Genomic DNA, 16,598 nt, shown 5'->3' with positions numbered 1-16,598 from the left:
ACAACAATTCACTTCTGTCATATTTATATGTTAATTATAACTTATTAAAGAAACTTTGTTAATTTACAATCCCTACCCAAAGCCATAAACAAATTTGCTATCTAAATTATAAATATCTTAAGAAATAAACATTTCAGCTTCAAACTTTCTTCTCTCCATTTTTGCTGATGATCGCTTTAAAAATTTGCTGTTTTGTTTTTGCTTAGACTGTTTTGCCAACTGCGGCATTTGGCCAGCGTTAGTGTCAAGTCAAGTGCTGGTCTCAATTTCAGCGAAAACGTGGCGAAACTAGTTTAAGACCATATTTTCTGCTTTGATTGCTATATTTCTCCAGAGTGTTTCGGCTTTCAGGCAGACTGGCCATTGGAGGCAAAAGCACCTGCACAGAAACCCCAATACGAAGCCAGGGACAAAAAAAATAATATGTATGAGTCGATGGTAAAGTGCGAATTTGCTCACCTTTTCGCTTGTTCGCTTTTTTTCTGCATTCCGAGAATCGGTTTTCGGTTCTTGGTTTTCGGTTGGACGTGGAGGGCAGACCTTCCTCTAATCCCGGGCCTACTATTTCTGCCACGAGTGTTGCCGATCCCTGCTGATCGCCACAAATCAGGCGCGAGTACGTGCCGGGCATCGATAATCGCCAAGAATCGACTGCAAACGGGCACGTCTCGATGGTCAGCATTTTATCGTCTTCTTTCGAAAATTTCCCTTTATGAGTCGCAGTGGCTGTGGCAGCGGCAGCCTCATCATTATGCATTCCAACTGGACGGAGGATCGGCGGGCCAACTAATAAGCATTTTAGCACAGAAGCCACGTACCGACTTCATAGAGTTATTAGTGCCGTACAAGGCGTCATGGTGATAAGATGGCCAAGGGAAACCGTTTGCGGTCGCCATATATCATGTAAGTGCATATTCCGCCCAGATCCGACCGGCGGAATGGTTGCATTTTCCCATGGGTTCTGGGAGTGCGTGCTCATTGGAGGAGAACGACCAGGGAAACAGGCACTGGCTGGATTTGAAAACCCTGCAAACCCTCTAATTGCTGGGGTTAAGGAAACAAAGAATCCACCGCCGGATGGGGGAGGAATTAATTTGCGAAAGACTAAAGATCAACTGGGATCCATTTAGATTCCCAAAGGCCACCTTTTGCATGTATCAGTAAAACTAAACTTGTGGTATCAAAGTAGGAATGTACAATTGAATTTGTTTTATAATGTTATGATTAATATAAATTGATTATCTTTTGACTTACATTTGATAACGTCGAAGATAAAGTGCTTTATTGTCAGATCAATGTAACCTAATTAGGGGAATACCCTTTGTTGTAGCAAAAAAAATTCCAAGGAATCAATCATTCCAACAAATATCGTATTTCGATTTCTTCACAACCAAAAATAACTATGGAATGACGAAAAACGAGGCCCTGGTGCACAGGATTTATGGAGCTTAATAATTATATCTTACTGACACTCTCCTCTAGAATGTAACAAACTGACTATAATATTAGTGTTTACAGCGATGCCTTCTCCAATAATTCAAATTATGCAGTCGGCCTGTCTGGCCCGTTTGGTAATTGAAACTTTGATGAATAGTCAGCGAGTGTTAATGGGCATCTTGGCCGCCATGCATTCGGCTGCTCATCCGTGGACATTCCACTCGCTGCCTCTCCACTCCGTTCCACAGTAATTAATCAAAGCGAGACCTTGCCATCGACATCTTCCCCATCAACAGGTAGTAAAACGGCAAGACGTGCCCCATCAATTCGTATCCATCTGCAGCTGTGGAAATATCTGTATCTTTTTTCTGTTTCTGCAAAACAACGCGGGAGTCGTTCGATTCGTGCGTGACAGAATGAGTTGTATGGCTTAATGCTCAGTGGATTGAATTTAAGACTTAAAATTGTAGTTGAATGAGTTGATTTTATTTACTTAAATGTTTTGTGATAAATTATAAATGTAGCTTCTGTAAGAAAATCAACTTTATTCAAAAAGTTAAACAAGAAGTTTCCTTTCCAAACCGAAAATAAAAAATTGTTTTCACAGTTTCCTCCTCAAAATTGACGGAAGTGACCCAAAAACTTATCTTACCAAAGTGTTCCCAAACAAAAAGTCTACAAGCTCTGCTGCTCTTTTTAAGTCGTTTGTATAGCAACTGACCTGACACTTCCCTAATGGGTTTAAACATTTTGGGTTAGCTGCTGACTACTGCACGAATTAACAAGTTATAAACGTGTAAAGTTGGGATGAATTCAAATACATAAAATATTTCCAGGGGAGGAAAAGAAAATGTTACTTTAAGCTGTAAAAAATCATCAATTTTCTATTACCTATCTACCATAATAAAATGTTGAAATTTACAGTCCGTAGGCGATAAATAAAAAATGTTTAAGGTAATGAATAATACAAAAAAATCGTTACTTTTCTTAATTCGAAGCGTTTATTATACATTACCATAAACAACAAAGTAATGGCCCATTATGGAGAGTAGCTTGCGAAACTCTCAGAACGCAAAATCTTGGGGTCAGTTTCTATAGTATTTCTGTATCCAAAGACGGCGGGTCTCAAGCGATTGTTCGAGTTGTGAGCTGTTCGAAGGCTGGGGAATGGAACTTGAACTCGAAGAGAGACTCCGCGACCTGGACTCAGTTAAGGAGGCAAAAGAGAAGCCGCAGCTGAAGCCGAAGCCGAGTTGGCCATCCAACAGATACACACCTCGATCGGAGCCGTTTTCAGAAATACTGGTTTTTCCTCAAGCCAGCCAGCAAGCCAGCCAGCAAGCCAAGTTGCTTACAAAGATTTGCTTTCATTTTTCCGTTAAAATTCGCCTCGGTATGGGTGAGTATCTGAGTATCTGCGTACAGCTGGCGTTGGCGTCAAGGTGAGTTATCTGAGTACCTGTATCTCTGTATCTGAGTGCGAGAACATCGGCGTGTTGGTGCCACAACTCCAGGTAGTCCATCCAAGACTTCGTTCTCATCTCGACTTGGGTTCCGCCGACCCTGCCTCTTTTACCTTTACTTTTCGGAGCAGCGGAGGCTCTGCCATGTTAATCCACTGGCCAAACATCCCGGGGGCCATAGAATCGGACCCATACCCATACCCATACACACCTGAGGAGTGAGTTGGCAACTGCAGCTGCGCAGGTAGCCGACGAAGAGGTTATTTGATTACTCAACCATTTTTCTTTGCCGATTTTCGCCTGTTCTTCGGTCTTCCTCTGGATCTTTTTCGTTTTCGGGCCCAGAGCCACATGTTGCCGGTGAAACCTCACGTAGGCATGTCCGGCACAAATTTCAGCCGTTTTTTCCTCAGGTGGAATTCAAGCCATAATTCGAGAAATTGAAAAGACATCTGTCGTCCCCTGATCGATTTTTTTTCCAGTCGGGCATTTCCGCAATTTACACATTTTGTACCCAGAAATTTTTTGGTTTCATTCTTTTCGGAGTGCTTTATACTTGAGGGTGCATTTAATTGATTTTAAATTTGAATATTTGATGGACCCTTGACATCCATACGACTTGATCCCTTTGGATCTTTTAAAGCGAAAGGCACTTGAAGGCCGCCTCAAGTTTCTTTTGACTTTGGCTTTCAAAAATTTGATTTGTTTGGAGAGTCAATTGAAATTTAATTTCCCTGGAATAAATTCAAAACTCTTTTGTGCCCCAAAACAATTAAGAAATGCTCTTGCAGCTGAAAATGAATCAAATGTATACTTCATTATAAATATTTTTATACATACCACATAAAGCCATTAATCTTCAGCTGGAAAGGACATCTAGACGGCAGCTGCAACAAATCCATCTGGAAGAGAGTTGTATCTAAAAGATACACTTGGATGCCTCGTCATATCGGCCATGCAAATCTAAATGAAGTTCTCTGCGGCAGTGATCATGGATACAAAACGCAGCTGTGTGGATTGAAAATGCACCTGCTGCGATGAATACACATTTTCGATTCCATTTCCCGCTCGTTTTTACCCATTGAACCGCTCCAATTTTGTTCATTGACTTGTGCCGCAATCGATTTGTTCGAAACCGAACGAATCCGAAGGCAGGCGTAACCTACTTTCCGCTGATAAGATAATGACGCTTTTCCTCCGGTTACAGTTTACAGTAGCGCTCGCCGACGCCTCAGTCAATGACTTACCATTTATATACATTCGCGCCTATATACTCGCTGGCGTCGAATATATATGCGAGTATTTGTTTGTGTCTGGCTTGAGCACTTGTGTGTTCATTTTCATTGCTTCTAATAAAATCCAGGGGGATGGGGCTTACCCAGTTGTCAAAGACGGCTGTTTCTACGCGGCACCTCCAATCGAACATAACAACGTTTTCCAGTCCGATTCGCCTCCTCCTCAGTCGCTTATCTCCCCCGTTAAATGATCAACACAGAAATAGGCTCGATTTTATTATGTTTTTTATTTTTACACAATTATTTTGTGTTTGTGTGGCTCTTTCGTTTGTTGTAAATCATACAATTAATTAATATAATATATACTATATATAAATAAAGTATTTTAGCTGTTCACTGCAGTGAAGGCTCGCCTTGGCGTTCAGTAAATCCCCTCTTGGGGCTTCTTACTTGACTCTTATTAAACACGGAAAAAGACTTACAAAAATACATATCGCATTGATTTATTGAACATCTTTAATTACTTATACGTCTCTATGTTTATGTATACGTTATATCTCTTACAATATAACATGGATATAGCTGCACACAGCTGCGCACTTTCGTAATTACAGGAAGTGTGTAAGACTCCCTCGATTCGATGAGTTTAAATTAGGTTAAACTGATTTATACATGTACTAGAAGACAACCCTAAGAAGTTATACTGATATTGATAGGGTTTACAGTTCTAGATAATTTACGATATAATGCTAACTTAGATATAGCTTCTTGTATTATCAAATTGAGTTCCCCTTTGATTTTGTGTGTGAATTTCTCTTAGCTCGGAAGTCTCAACAAATCCTAATTGAAGATCTGTCTTGTCTAGGCCGACTAACATAAAGTCTTAAATAAACTATTAACTATTGTTTGTATAACATAATGTATTCTTCTTATGCATGGAAAAATGCATACTGATTTCGAATTCTGTTTGTAGGAATATTTCTGTTGCTGGACAATTAAATGTGTTTTTCGTTTCGATAACTGTGTGACCCCCAATCTGAAGAATTGAAGCATTAACAATTCTGCAGACTAAGTGGCTTGTTCGCAGTTGCTTGTCTACAATTAGTGTTAGCTTTAGTAAATATATAGTTCGTTTACGTAAGATCAAGATCACTTTTTGCATTTACAAAAACAAAAAACAAAAATGTGTTCCCCTGGGCCCTTGCAATACTCCTCCATAAAAATATATATGTATATATATAATATATAGTTTACCCATATATATATCTCTCTCCCTTTTGAATCGACTTTGGTGCCGGCTAGGCCGGCTCCTTATTCCGACCATATCAACATCCGTACAACTCTTAGAATATAAAAAGTCTTTTCATTTCTACGTCATCGTCTTCGGACCGCAGCTGGCGGGGATCCCTAGATGCGCCAGCCCTGGTCGTCGTCCACATTGGAGTCCGTGTCCGAGGGCTCCTCGCCGTACATGTCGGCCAGCTTGCGGAAGCGCGGTCCGAAGTTGGACAGGTAGTCGAAGTTGAGATCGCCGTCGTCGGTGCAGGACGCCAAGCTGGACAAACTGCCGTCGGAGTTGCCGTCGCCCTCGTACGCATAGTGACGCACATCGTCCACCGTGGTGGCGCCCACGTCCCGGTCGCAGTTCTCCTTCTTGTCGCCCAGGAAGTCGGCGATGTCGGGAATGTCGTTGGGATCCCGCATGCTCGACTGCAGCGCATGCGGATCCTTGTAGAGCTTCTCCTCGTAGAACGGCTGGCTGCGCAGGACATTCAGATCGTAGTCCGTGTCCCGCTCGCCGCCGCCCTCGTCCTCGTAGTTGATGATCGTCTCGCGGATGTCGTCGATGTCCTTCTCGTGCCAGCCGTTCTTCTGCTTCTTCTGCACCACAACAGCCAGCAGGATGATCAGCAGCAGCGCCAGACAGACGATGATCGCGATAATGAAGTTGCGATCGATGCCGAAGCTGAAGGCCACCGCCACGGACTGCTGGCAACCGCTGTCGATGTTCCGGAACACAGAGGGCATGCCCAGGTTGTAGGTCTGCTCGTTGATCGTCAGGTTGCGAATGCACCCGAAGAATCCCTTCTGGCCGGGCACATGCGTCCAGTTGAGCTGCCGTCCCAGTTGCTCCAGATCCACCGGTGTGCCGCCCAGCTGCAGTGGGGCATTCACGTTGAGGAACTCATTCGGACCGATGGGGGCACCTAGAGTTTGACACGTGGACAACCGGCAGTTGTCCACCATCATCTCGACGTTCTTGCGCTGCAGGATAATGTCCAGTTGGTAGGTGCGATCGGGCACCATCTTAATGTGCTGATGCGGGATTCGAATGGCACCCGATCCGTAGTCCACAGTGAGCACCGGATAGCCATCGTCCAGCTCGAGGGCGAGGAAGTCAGAGATCGCCAGCAGCGGATTGAAGTTCAGCGGTCCCAGGTACAGAATCAAACCACTATCGATTTGGGGAGTAATTTCCAGGCTGATCTTGGTGTTATTGCACGCTGCAATGGGTTCGTAGAAGGCATACCCACTGCCGTAGAAGGCCACCGATACGAGTTCGCAGTGGGGTCCAGTGAATCCGTCAATGCAGTCGCACACATCGTTCTCCCCGAACCGCGGAGATCCTCCATTCAGGCAGCGTCGCATAAGAGGAGCCTCGCAGACGCACTGCGCTTGAACAAAGGCATTTACGCCCACGAAGGAGGTGGTGTTCGAGTAGATCATGTACGGCACCGAGCTCTTGTGCAGCTCGTTGGTGCACGACTCCTCGCACTTGAAGCGCTCGATGAGGCACTCGTCGATGTTCACCATCAGCATCTGCAGGTCCAGTTCATTCTCCAACTTTTGCTGGTTTTGGGCCACAATGCCGTTTAGCTTCTCCGGAGCATAGTAGGGTGAACCGTGGGCAGAGTAGCGCACGTCGAGGGTGTGGTTCTCGTTCTGCAGCACCGTGAATACGTCCACATTGGTCACCGAAGTGTTGAACAGCTTGGCCAGCGAGTGCTGCAGGCGATCCTTGAGCGAATATCCCTCCGGCGACTGGAAGTCACGCGGCACGCTGATGAACTCCTCCTTGGTAACGTTGATGAACCGAATGCTGCCGCTCTTGTCCACCGCCTCCTCGGGCAGCACCCGCACCACCACGGTGACATCCGCGTCCACGGAGTGACGGGGCACGAACATGGACTCCTCGGTCACCCTGAACTGCAGGTAGTACTCCCCCTCTTCGGTGTGGGTCAGCATGGTGATCATTCCCGTACTGGGATTCAGTCGGAACTGGTCGTGCGGCAGGTCCTTCCACTCGAAGTACTTGTCCTCCAGATCCCAGTCATCCAGATCGTCCACAAACACGCGACCAATGTCCGTTTCCGGTGCCTCTCCCTTGTAGTTGTAGATGAAGATGCGCGACGAACCCTCGCTCATTGCATTGTCGTTCAGGTCGCCGATCACCAGGTGCAAAATGCTCACCGCACTCTGACGCGGAACACCGGAGTCACTGATGCGAATGGGGATGAAGTACTCCTTTTGGGCCTCCCGATCGAACTGCACGTTGGCGTGCAAGAAGTCCCCGTCCATGCTGAACTTGGTCTTGATGTCCGGCGAGGCCTCGCTGTCGATGCCGAAGGTGAAGTTGCCCGCACCCGGGGAGTCGTCATAGTCGTTGGCCTGCAGCTGCACCACCAGGCCGGGATTGCGGTTCTCCTGCCAGTAAACGGGCATTTCGTTGATCAGGAACGGAGCGTTGTCGTTGATGTCCTTCAGCGTGACGGTGACCTCCTTCAGCTTGCTGACCGTGGTGCCTACACCATCCTCGTCGTTGGCTTTGATCAGAACCTGCCAGTGCTTGTGACCGTTGGGCGGATCGCGGTCCAGAGTCTTAACCAATCGCAGACAGCCACTGTTATCGATGGTCCAGCGATTGCCCTCGTTCTGGTGAATCGAATAGACAATATGCTGATCGGCGTTGCGATCCTTGATGTCGGGATCGTAGGCCTCCACGGTGAGGATGCAGTTGTCATAGGTGGTCTCCTCCAGAATGGTTACGCTATAGTCCTGCTTGAACACCGGCGGGTTGTCGTTCACGTCCTCGATCTTAATCACCACCGTGGTGTAATCGTCGTAGATTCCGTCAAAGGCCCGCACCTTCAGTTCGTACTCCGTGATTGTTTCGTAATCCAGCTTCTGGTTGACAGTAATCTTGCCAGTTTTCAGACCAATCTTGAAGGCGTCACCCACGTTGCCGCTCTCGATGCTGTACAGGATCTGCGAGGCGTTGTCCTCGTCCTCGGCTTTCACCTCGATAACCTCCGTGTTGGTGTTGGCATCTTCGAGCAGCCTCTCCGCCAGATATTTGTCCTGCTGGAAGTGCGGCTTGTGATCGTTCTTGTCGCCAATGGAGATGCGGAACACCTGGTGACCCCGATTGGGCTCGCCATTGTCAAACAGACTGGAAGGTGAATTGTCGCTCGCAATAACTTTAACGTTGTAGAAATCACGCTCCTCGCGATCGAAAGTTGTCCGTGCGGTGATGTTACCCGTATTGGGATCGATGGTAAAGTACTCTCGGTTGTCGGCCAACTCGAAGGAAACGATGTTATTGGCCGCCGTGCCGTCCATGTCGAAGGCTCGAACCTGCATCACAGGCGTGCCCGGTGGCTCATTTTCGAGGATTGTACCCGACTTAACCTCCGTGTAGTAGGGAATATTATCGTTGACATCCTCCACCTGGATCTTGATCTGATGCTCTGTGCCCAACTCGTGTGTGTTGCGCACAATCATGGTGAGTGTGTAGTCGGTGATGGCTTCGTAATCCAGTGTCTTGCCCAAGCTAATGGTCACTTCGTTGCCGATCTGATTGAAAACGAAGGTGTTCTTGCTGTTCGTCTGCTCTGTACGGCCGGTGTTCAGTTCGAAGATCACCTCCGGTTTATCCGGCATGTTAGAAACCGCCCTTAAAGTGGCTATGGGATGTGTGAAGTTCTTGAGATTCTCCTTCAGGTAGATGGGTGTGTCGATGGGATCCACGAAGGACGGTGGCTTGATGGAGGACTCCACCACCCGGATGCGCACCTCAATCTGCGCATCCTGCGGCGGATCGGGCACAACGTTATAGGCCCGCACTATAATCGCATACGACTGCCCGGGTCGCTTGTCAATCGATCGTTTCAGATAGATAATGCCCGATTCCTTGTCGATCTTGAAGTACTGGAAGTCGCGCTCCCGCAGAATCTCGTACTCGACTAAACTGTTGTTTCCATCGTCGAAATCGCTGGCACTTATTGTCATCACCACCGCGTCGGGCTGCAAGTAGAAGGTAAAGATAAAGCCAAAGATATTTGGGGGTTCTGGTTTCCTTCCGACAAAGCAACTTTCCTGCAGGTTTGCCCAAACGAAGAGCAAACACATGTCCCCGCTCTACTTCCTCGACCTTCTTCCTTTGAATGCTACCTAAGCAAAAGCCTAAGTGGAACTGAAACCTTTTCGCGGAAATTAAACCGCTGGCAAAGCTTGGCTAAAAATAACAGCGATTTTTGTGGGCATAAAAAAGAGGAAACTAAAAAAAATGGAATGGCATTCGAGGTTGAGAACTTTTTAGCAGTATTATTTTATGTCTTTTAATAATAACTTCCAGGAATCTAATGAGATCAAACAAAACGGCGGACATAAGCATAAGTTTAAATTTTTTTATTAATGTAAATTATTAAAATTTCATAAAAAGTTGTCTAGTGATTTCCGACATTGTAAAATTATTTTAAATGAATACGTAGTATGTGCTCTACTTTTTCTTCACAAACGTACATATTTTTTTGTAAATACATTTTAATCGCCAATTTATAAAACGCAATAAAATTAAGTTCTATAAAGATTTTTATTATATTTTTTTGGAACCATCTTTTTCTTGATGAAATGCAGCACACCTTAACTAGTATTTTAGCTAAATTTAGTTTTGCTACCTCTGCCTTGTCAGGTTGGTTTACCAGCCCTTTGCTTTTTGGCACGACGACAAATTTTTCTAGTCGCAAACATGGGAATGGCGTAAAAGAAAAGGCGGCCCAGAGCGTTGGAAAGGGTTTCAAGGTTTTCAGTATCGAACTGGGCGAGCAATGAACCCAAAACCCGTCGCCAAGCGTTTGCCCTCCTACGCCAATCGAAAACTAGTTCCGCCCAAGAAGACGTTCGCCATGAACTGGCAAAGAAGTGGATAATTAACACTGCAGGGAATGCAGGACGTGCGACAACTGGAGGCCCGTCTGTAGGAGTTAGTAGGTGGGCGAAAGGTGGTTGTTGTTAGTGGCAATGACCCATAAATGCTATTTCTTAGGAAAAATTATCCTTCTAAATTACAACATTTTTTGAACATGCTCTAATACCTGTTTACTACTAATTTCCCTTATTCAAAGTTTTTTTGCGTTTTCCCTTGAATTAAGTTAACGCCTACGAAGGATATTCAGAAAATTAACTAGTATATATTTATTATTTAAATTTTTTGTGTTTGATCTGATTATTCTTCGCAACTTTTATATTTCGTAATACTACTCTTCACCTACAGAAATCTATACCCAATAATTTTACCAAAACACAAATACAGCACCCACAGATATTTTTATTTTGTTTACCAATCCAATTTTGTCTGTTTACAATATCAAATGTGGAATGTTACGTTATCTGAAGTGGAAGTGAAAATACTTTTGTTTTTCCTTGAAATATGCATGTACTTTTTGTATGAATCACTTTTTCGTAACCTAATATTGTTCTACACCTTTTAAAAGTGTAAGAAAAAATCCCCTGAATAAACCTACAAAACCTTTTGTCTCTGTTAATGACTTTAAGAACACAATTAAATTAGCTTCACAACATCACGGGAAGGGGGTGCAAATCAAACAGAATGACATCACTCTACCTCCGCGCCACTAACTTGGCCAAGCCGCAGTAATCCGGGGTCCACAAGCTTGGCCAGAAGCGGCGGAAAGAGAGGACCACAAACTCACCTGAGCATTTTCCGACATGGACTCGTCATAGCGCGCCTTGTTGAACGCCGGAGCGTTGTCGTTGATGTCCTCGATGGTCACGTTGAAGGTGCAGACGTCGTCCAGCGCCGGCAGACCATTGTCCGTGGCCTGGACGGTGACGAACACGAACTTCTCGTGGATGGGTTCATCACGATCGAAGGTGTGGGTGGTGGAGATCACGCCGGAGGAGGGATTAATGAAGAACTTGGGTCGCTCGAAGGGCGACTGAACGATGCTGTATCGGATAACCTGGTCCGGATCCGGATCGACGGCCTCCACGGTGAGCACGTATGTGTTTTCCGGTTGCTCCTCCTTGACCTTTGGAGCGTATCCGGCGCAGTTTTTGAAGGCAGGCTTGCGGTTGTCACCGGAGAAGTTCTTGTCCGGCGGTGATTGGAGTGCGAGGGCGGGTGACAGGACACTGAGCGCTACAAGGACGCCCCAAAGGAGTCTCGCGGGGATTAGTCGTCGGCCGAGGTCGCGGCATTTCCGCTTGTGCTGTTGGTGCGTCTGTTGCTGGGCGGGATTGGGCTGGCCGGCCTCCTGGATTACCGACATTCTGATGCAGAGGGCGCTACTGGACAATCGATGGACAGTGGTGGGCATGTTTCCTCTAGCGGCGATCCGCCATCTCTAGCTCTCTTTTTCAGCCGGATCACTTTTGAGCACTTCTTTGTGAATCACCCAGTATTATTCACTCACACTTAGACACGCCTTTTACTTTTACGTGCTCTGTTTGTATTGCCACTTCTACTTCTATTCTATTTGCACTCTTCTCGTTTCTCTCAGTGTGCCGTTGTTTGTTTGGAGTGCATTTTCATGGCAACCGACTAATTATCAACTATCAATCGAAATTATAACGAACGCGTACAGTGCGCGAGCCTATTGAAATACTGATTTTTCCGACTCCGGTGCAGCTGCCTGATATTTGGTTCACTTTTATCTTTCACTCATCCGCTTCGGCACTCTCTTTCTAGCCCCTCTCTTTCGCTCCGCAAACAGGTAAGACCAGGTAAAAAAGTGGTTACACGCACACTAAAAAGCGCGCGCATTCGTGTGCGATTGCTTCGGTCCCTTGTGTTGGTATGCGTCCTACCAACTCTTGGTAAAACAAGGCACTTTTCGATGGTATTTCGTTGTGATTTGTACACTTTGGCGAATTTAAGTAGCTTAATTGGATTAAATAAGCCGGGATACGTATTTTCGTTCACTCAGATCGCTTTATTGCCGAATAGCAGCCCGCGGGACAAATTTGAAACTGCGATCGATGCGCGACACAACCGCCCGATTCGAAATCTGAATTCAAAAAAACTCCAAAAGCAAATGACCGATTAGGGATGGCGAAACTTCGATTAACCATCGATAAGTACTCGATTGTTTTTTGCAAATCTATTCCACCTCTAAAATTGAACATGTTGATATCATACATGCTAGCGAGTACACTATCCCTAGCTTGATGATGTAGTTTCCGAACCTAGTCGAGACACAAACCACGTTTAGTGAGTACACACTGCTAACATATCACTGTTTTGTACCCATTTTAAACAAACCGCCCAACAGTTTGTCATTCACTAGTCGGCGTGCGGAGCAGGTACAGGTACACAAATATCGTCCATCCCTAGCGAAGAGTGAAAAAACTCCATCACTGAATCGAATCGTCATCGTCTTGGCCCATTAATTGCGGAAAAAAAGATTGCACTCGCTGCAGAGCCGAAGAAAACGGTCGAGGAAGAGTTCCAGCGACAGAGCAACGCCCAGGCACTCCACACCGAAGCACCGGAGAGACCAGGAACCCGGGAAACCGAAAGCAAGAGCAAGCCAAACAACCGCCCCTGCCCCAGATTCGTGAATCACCCAGTGGAACATCAAGAGCCATGGAACAGACCCCGATCACCGATGCGGAGAAGGTGCGCATCGTATCGGACTTCATCCTGCATGCGCCGCCCGGCGAATTCAACGAGGTGTTCAACGATGTGCGCGAGCTCCTCAAGAACGACACTCTGCTGAAGGATGGGGCCAGCCACGCCTTCGCCCAGTACAACAAGGACCAGCTGACCCCGGTCCGCATCGAGGGCACCGATCACAACGCCATCATATCGGAGCACAACGATCTGGGTGAGTGGATTGCATTAGCGAATGCCCATTTATGGTCAAAAACTTGAATGAGTCACTCGTCAATGTTTGGCTTCATATCTTTATCCCCCACTGATAAGCCCATGCATTCCAGGCAACGGTCGCTTCTACGACCCGCGAACAAAGCAAGCCTTCAAATACGACCACCTACGGAAAGAGGCCTCCGACTACCAGGACTTGGAGGCGGATGCCACTGCGGAGCCCTGGAGGGCTGCCCTCGACCTGGAGACGCTCGCCTACACTGCCAGTCACTATAGACACGGGGTAAGTCCAGCCTAGGAGCACTCCTGCATTGTGTTAAACCTGAATTTTGATTTCCAGGTCAGCTCTGTCTTCGGCAAGGCGCAGGGCAACCAGATCACCCTGACCATTTGCATCGAGGACCACCAGTTCCAGCCGAAGAATTACTGGAACGGCCGGTGGCGCTCGCAGTGGCACGTCAGCTTCCAGGCGGGCAGTGGATCAGCTGAGCTGAAGGGCGTGCTTAAGGTGCAGGTGCACTACTACGAGGATGGAAACGTGCAGCTGGTGTCTTCAAAGGAGTGCCGCGAGAGCCTCGTGGTCAGCAGCGAGCAGCAGTTGGCCAAGGAGGTAATCCGCCTGATCGAGGAAGCCGAAAACGAGTACCAGCTGGCCATTTCGGAGAATTATCAGACGATGTCGGACACGACATTCAAGGCTATGCGCCGACAGCTGCCGATTACCAGGACCAAGATCGACTGGAGCAAAATCGTCTCGTACAGCATTGGCAAGGAGCTGAAGACGCAATAAGACCAGGAGGTGCAAGCGGAAGAGGAGCGGACACAGTCGACGAAGCGGCCCAACAGTCTTCCACTTGCAATGGCCAAGCGAGCATAGAGGAACCGATCACCAGCATTAAATACCACGACATCCAAACCGAAGCAGCAGCAGGATTACGAATACGAATGTGCGGGCGGGCGCCTGCCCAAATGAAATGTCTGTAACTGGGCTATTTACATACGAACATATACCTACATTTATATATATACAGCGTGTATTTATACTGTGTTATATAACGAAGAAACGTGCATATACATAACTATAACGATTACGATCGGAGACGATTTGATTGCAAGCATTTGGATGACTTTAGCCTGACGGCGAACGATGCACTGCTGCCTCGTCTGGGTCACAATCGCCACCAATTGTCGCCTTTATCGTTTAAGAAGAGCATTAAACGCGGATTTTATCATGTCCCTTAATCTATGTATTATTCTAATTTTAAACAAATCAAACATGAGAACTGCGCCCTAGATGGGCCAGACAATTTTTGGACTCGGAAACCATGCAACCGACTCTCGACTATTTTAAGCGGTATCTTTAGAGCACCCAACGCAAGTTCTCTGCTTTCCCGATTGTTCACCAACCACCTAGCGCATGAGCATGAATAATTAACTAAGCTAAACCACTGATCATTTTTGCCAGCTCTCCATTGACAAACAATAACTGAAGACTTTGATTTTATAAAAACAATAAATTTGTAATTAAAATAACATAACTATAAAACATTTAAGATTGCTTGAATTAGTCAAATTTAAAGAGAATAAACTAATTGAATCGGATGCTTTGGTTACTTTGAATGCGTTTCGGAAAGACTAACTTTAGAATCTATTTCCTGGGCAGGAAGCTTGCTTATACTTTCCGGAAGATCGAAAGTTAACTCCTCGGATTTTTTGAGCAAAAATCGCTTCTCAGGATTAAGTTTCGTTTCCAGCTCCAGTCGGTCGATCAGCCAGCCGCTATCTGGTTTATGGGAGGCCCAGAAGAAGAGCGTGCCTAGTATTAGGAAAATATAAATGTCATATCTGCAATAAAAATATGTAGTTGAAGTACCTTTGTCTTTACTGCCCCGCACGGAAACCTCGAAATGAGCCATCTCCGCATTGCAATTGTTGTTGGCATTGGACAGGTCAATGCCAGAATCCTTGATGGGTTCTCCCAGTAGCCCCACAGCCCCTCGATGGCTCCTTAGGGCTTTTAAGGCCAGTTTGTAGTACTCGCAGTTTCTCACCCGATCCTCCATCTTCCAGCGCATGTACATTACAGCGGATATGGAGGCCACGGCGCCATAGACACAAATATTGCCCAGGGTCCGGTTTGAGGGCATCCTCAGTCTCACCATTTTGCTAGGTTTTTGTTATCAAATATCTGTTTTTATTTAAGATAATGTTTTCTGTTACTTGTGTAATATTTGTTTTTGCCGGTTGGGTATTAGAGATGACAGTCAGCCGATACGTTTTTTCCTAGCGGCCTAAAATTCTACATGTTGTTTAAAAAGGTAATCCCAAAACAAATATTTTTTTGTTGACCTTATTGTTTCTAGTTATTAATTAAAAAACCAGAGTCTAAGTCGTTGAAAATGTGTTTTTAATTTAAAAATGCTATTATTTTTTGTTGTTTTGAATAAACAGCTGACCGAACATATGCTTAGACAGGGCTGCATAATCACATTTACGTTTCGCAGATTATACAACAAAACGCTGCCTAATTTTAAATAAGTCGGATTAATTCGACAATTATTTGTCAATTAAAGTGACGATTAAAAAGTAAATAAAGACGGCAACAAAGATGAGCACCTTTACGTCGGTTTTTCAAATGCTGAGGCAGCGATTGATAGCCCCAGCAATAGGAAACTGCACACGTTTCTATGCCGTCAAGCCGGTGGCAGCAGGTGATCATCTTATTCAAGTTAAATTTGTTAATAAACTAATAAAAACATACTTCCTAAGCTGGCAAGAAGAAAAAATTGGGAAAGCTTGGTCCCATTGTGGAGAAGAAAATCATTCCCGTGGAAACGGATGCCAACAAATTAGTAAACTATGTGTGCGGTAGCAACTATTTGAAAACGGGAGAGGATGTCAAGGTAAGCGGATTGTCCAGATACATAGAATTCGCTTCAATGTTAATATAACCATGCCCATTTAAAAGATTAAACCAGACTCGGAGTACCCCGACTGGCTGTGGTCCCTGAACACGGAACGCATAATCCCGCTGGACGAACTGGATCCCAACAGCAAGCAGTATTGGAGACGATTGAGGAAACTGGCACTGCGGCGTAACAACCAGCTCTCCAAGCTCAAGAAGTTCTAGAGTCCGTAGAACTCTGGTGTTATTGTTGCCTTTGGAGACTGGAGAACCGACCCTGAAATCGCACCATGTTGTTTGCCATGCTCTTCTGAGCAACAAGTGTGCAAATACTATGTTTTCTGCTAAAAACAAACCGCAAATACATATTACAACGTCTTACACTCCTTATCAAAAATCGAAGTGCTATAAAAGTCGTCGGGTTGCAAGAA

The 16,598-nt window shown here is 45.7% G+C and overlaps 4 protein-coding genes across 5 annotated transcripts; 2 read left to right on the top strand and 2 right to left on the bottom strand.

Annotated features, from left to right (window-relative positions):
* Positions 1 to 4,622: 4,622 nt before the first annotated feature.
* On the bottom strand, positions 4,623 to 12,454 carry LOC108095148 (DE-cadherin). Its single transcript, XM_017196084.2, has 2 exons — positions 11,128 to 12,454; positions 4,623 to 9,439 (listed from the first exon to the last, which is right to left on the bottom strand). The coding sequence occupies exons 1-2, from the start codon at positions 11,752 to 11,754 to the stop codon at positions 5,543 to 5,545; spliced, it is 4,524 nt and encodes a 1,507-aa protein (XP_017051573.1). The 5' UTR covers positions 11,755 to 12,454; the 3' UTR covers positions 4,623 to 5,542.
* A 296-nt stretch (positions 12,455 to 12,750) lies between these two features.
* Positions 12,751 to 14,864, top strand: LOC108095151 (F-actin-capping protein subunit alpha). The gene is made up of 3 exons (XM_017196089.2): positions 12,751 to 13,263; positions 13,376 to 13,545; positions 13,603 to 14,864. Exons 1-3 carry the CDS (start codon positions 13,023 to 13,025, stop codon positions 14,050 to 14,052), a joined length of 861 nt encoding a protein of 286 aa, XP_017051578.1. The 5' UTR covers positions 12,751 to 13,022; the 3' UTR covers positions 14,053 to 14,864.
* On the bottom strand, positions 14,757 to 15,579 carry LOC108095152. Of its 2 annotated transcripts, XM_017196091.2 has the most exons (3): positions 15,483 to 15,579; positions 15,136 to 15,428; positions 14,757 to 15,078 (listed from the first exon to the last, which is right to left on the bottom strand). In XM_017196091.2, exons 2-3 carry the CDS (start codon positions 15,422 to 15,424, stop codon positions 14,873 to 14,875), a joined length of 495 nt encoding a protein of 164 aa, XP_017051580.1. In that variant the 5' UTR covers positions 15,425 to 15,428; positions 15,483 to 15,579; the 3' UTR covers positions 14,757 to 14,872. The 2 variants fall into 2 exon arrangements, with proteins under 2 accessions (XP_017051580.1, XP_017051579.1); XM_017196090.2 differs by having other exon boundaries at positions 15,136 to 15,534.
* Positions 15,580 to 15,742: 163 nt separating this feature from the next.
* On the top strand, positions 15,743 to 16,564 carry LOC108095153 (39S ribosomal protein L54, mitochondrial). The gene is made up of 3 exons (XM_017196092.2): positions 15,743 to 15,973; positions 16,032 to 16,165; positions 16,231 to 16,564. Exons 1-3 carry the CDS (start codon positions 15,871 to 15,873, stop codon positions 16,390 to 16,392), a joined length of 399 nt encoding a protein of 132 aa, XP_017051581.1. The 5' UTR covers positions 15,743 to 15,870; the 3' UTR covers positions 16,393 to 16,564.
* Positions 16,565 to 16,598: the final 34 nt, after the last annotated feature.

Source organism: Drosophila ficusphila, unplaced genomic scaffold, assembly GCF_018152265.1.
Source record: "Drosophila ficusphila isolate 14025-0441.05 unplaced genomic scaffold, ASM1815226v1 contig_414, whole genome shotgun sequence".
Lineage (NCBI taxonomy): Eukaryota > Metazoa > Arthropoda > Insecta > Diptera > Drosophilidae > Drosophila > Drosophila ficusphila.
The sequence above is the reverse complement of the archived record's forward strand: the minus strand, read 5'-3'. Positions and strand labels throughout refer to the sequence as shown.

Excerpts from the sequence above, each read along its gene's own strand:
- LOC108095148 (XM_017196084.2), bottom strand. The coding sequence starts at position 11,754 with ATGCCCACCACTGTCCATCGATTGTCCAGTAGCGCCCTCTGCATCAGA. Across the intron at positions 9,440-11,127 it reads CCATGTCGGAAAATGCTCAG|CCCGACGCGGTGGTGATGAC; the intron begins GTGAGTTTGTGG and ends TTCTACTTGCAG.
- LOC108095152 (XM_017196091.2), bottom strand. The coding sequence starts at position 15,424 with ATGGTGAGACTGAGGATGCCCTCAAACCGGACCCTGGGCAATATTTGT. Across the intron at positions 15,079-15,135 it reads GCGGGGCAGTAAAGACAAAG|GCACGCTCTTCTTCTGGGCC; the intron begins GTACTTCAACTA and ends TCCTAATACTAG.
- LOC108095151 (XM_017196089.2), top strand. The coding sequence starts at position 13,023 with ATGGAACAGACCCCGATCACCGATGCGGAGAAGGTGCGCATCGTATCG. Across the intron at positions 13,264-13,375 it reads ATCGGAGCACAACGATCTGG|GCAACGGTCGCTTCTACGAC; the intron begins GTGAGTGGATTG and ends CATGCATTCCAG. Across the intron at positions 13,546-13,602 it reads CCAGTCACTATAGACACGGG|GTCAGCTCTGTCTTCGGCAA; the intron begins GTAAGTCCAGCC and ends TTTGATTTCCAG.
- LOC108095153 (XM_017196092.2), top strand. The coding sequence starts at position 15,871 with ATGAGCACCTTTACGTCGGTTTTTCAAATGCTGAGGCAGCGATTGATA. Across the intron at positions 15,974-16,031 it reads CGTCAAGCCGGTGGCAGCAG|CTGGCAAGAAGAAAAAATTG; the intron begins GTGATCATCTTA and ends ATACTTCCTAAG. Across the intron at positions 16,166-16,230 it reads AAACGGGAGAGGATGTCAAG|ATTAAACCAGACTCGGAGTA; the intron begins GTAAGCGGATTG and ends CCCATTTAAAAG.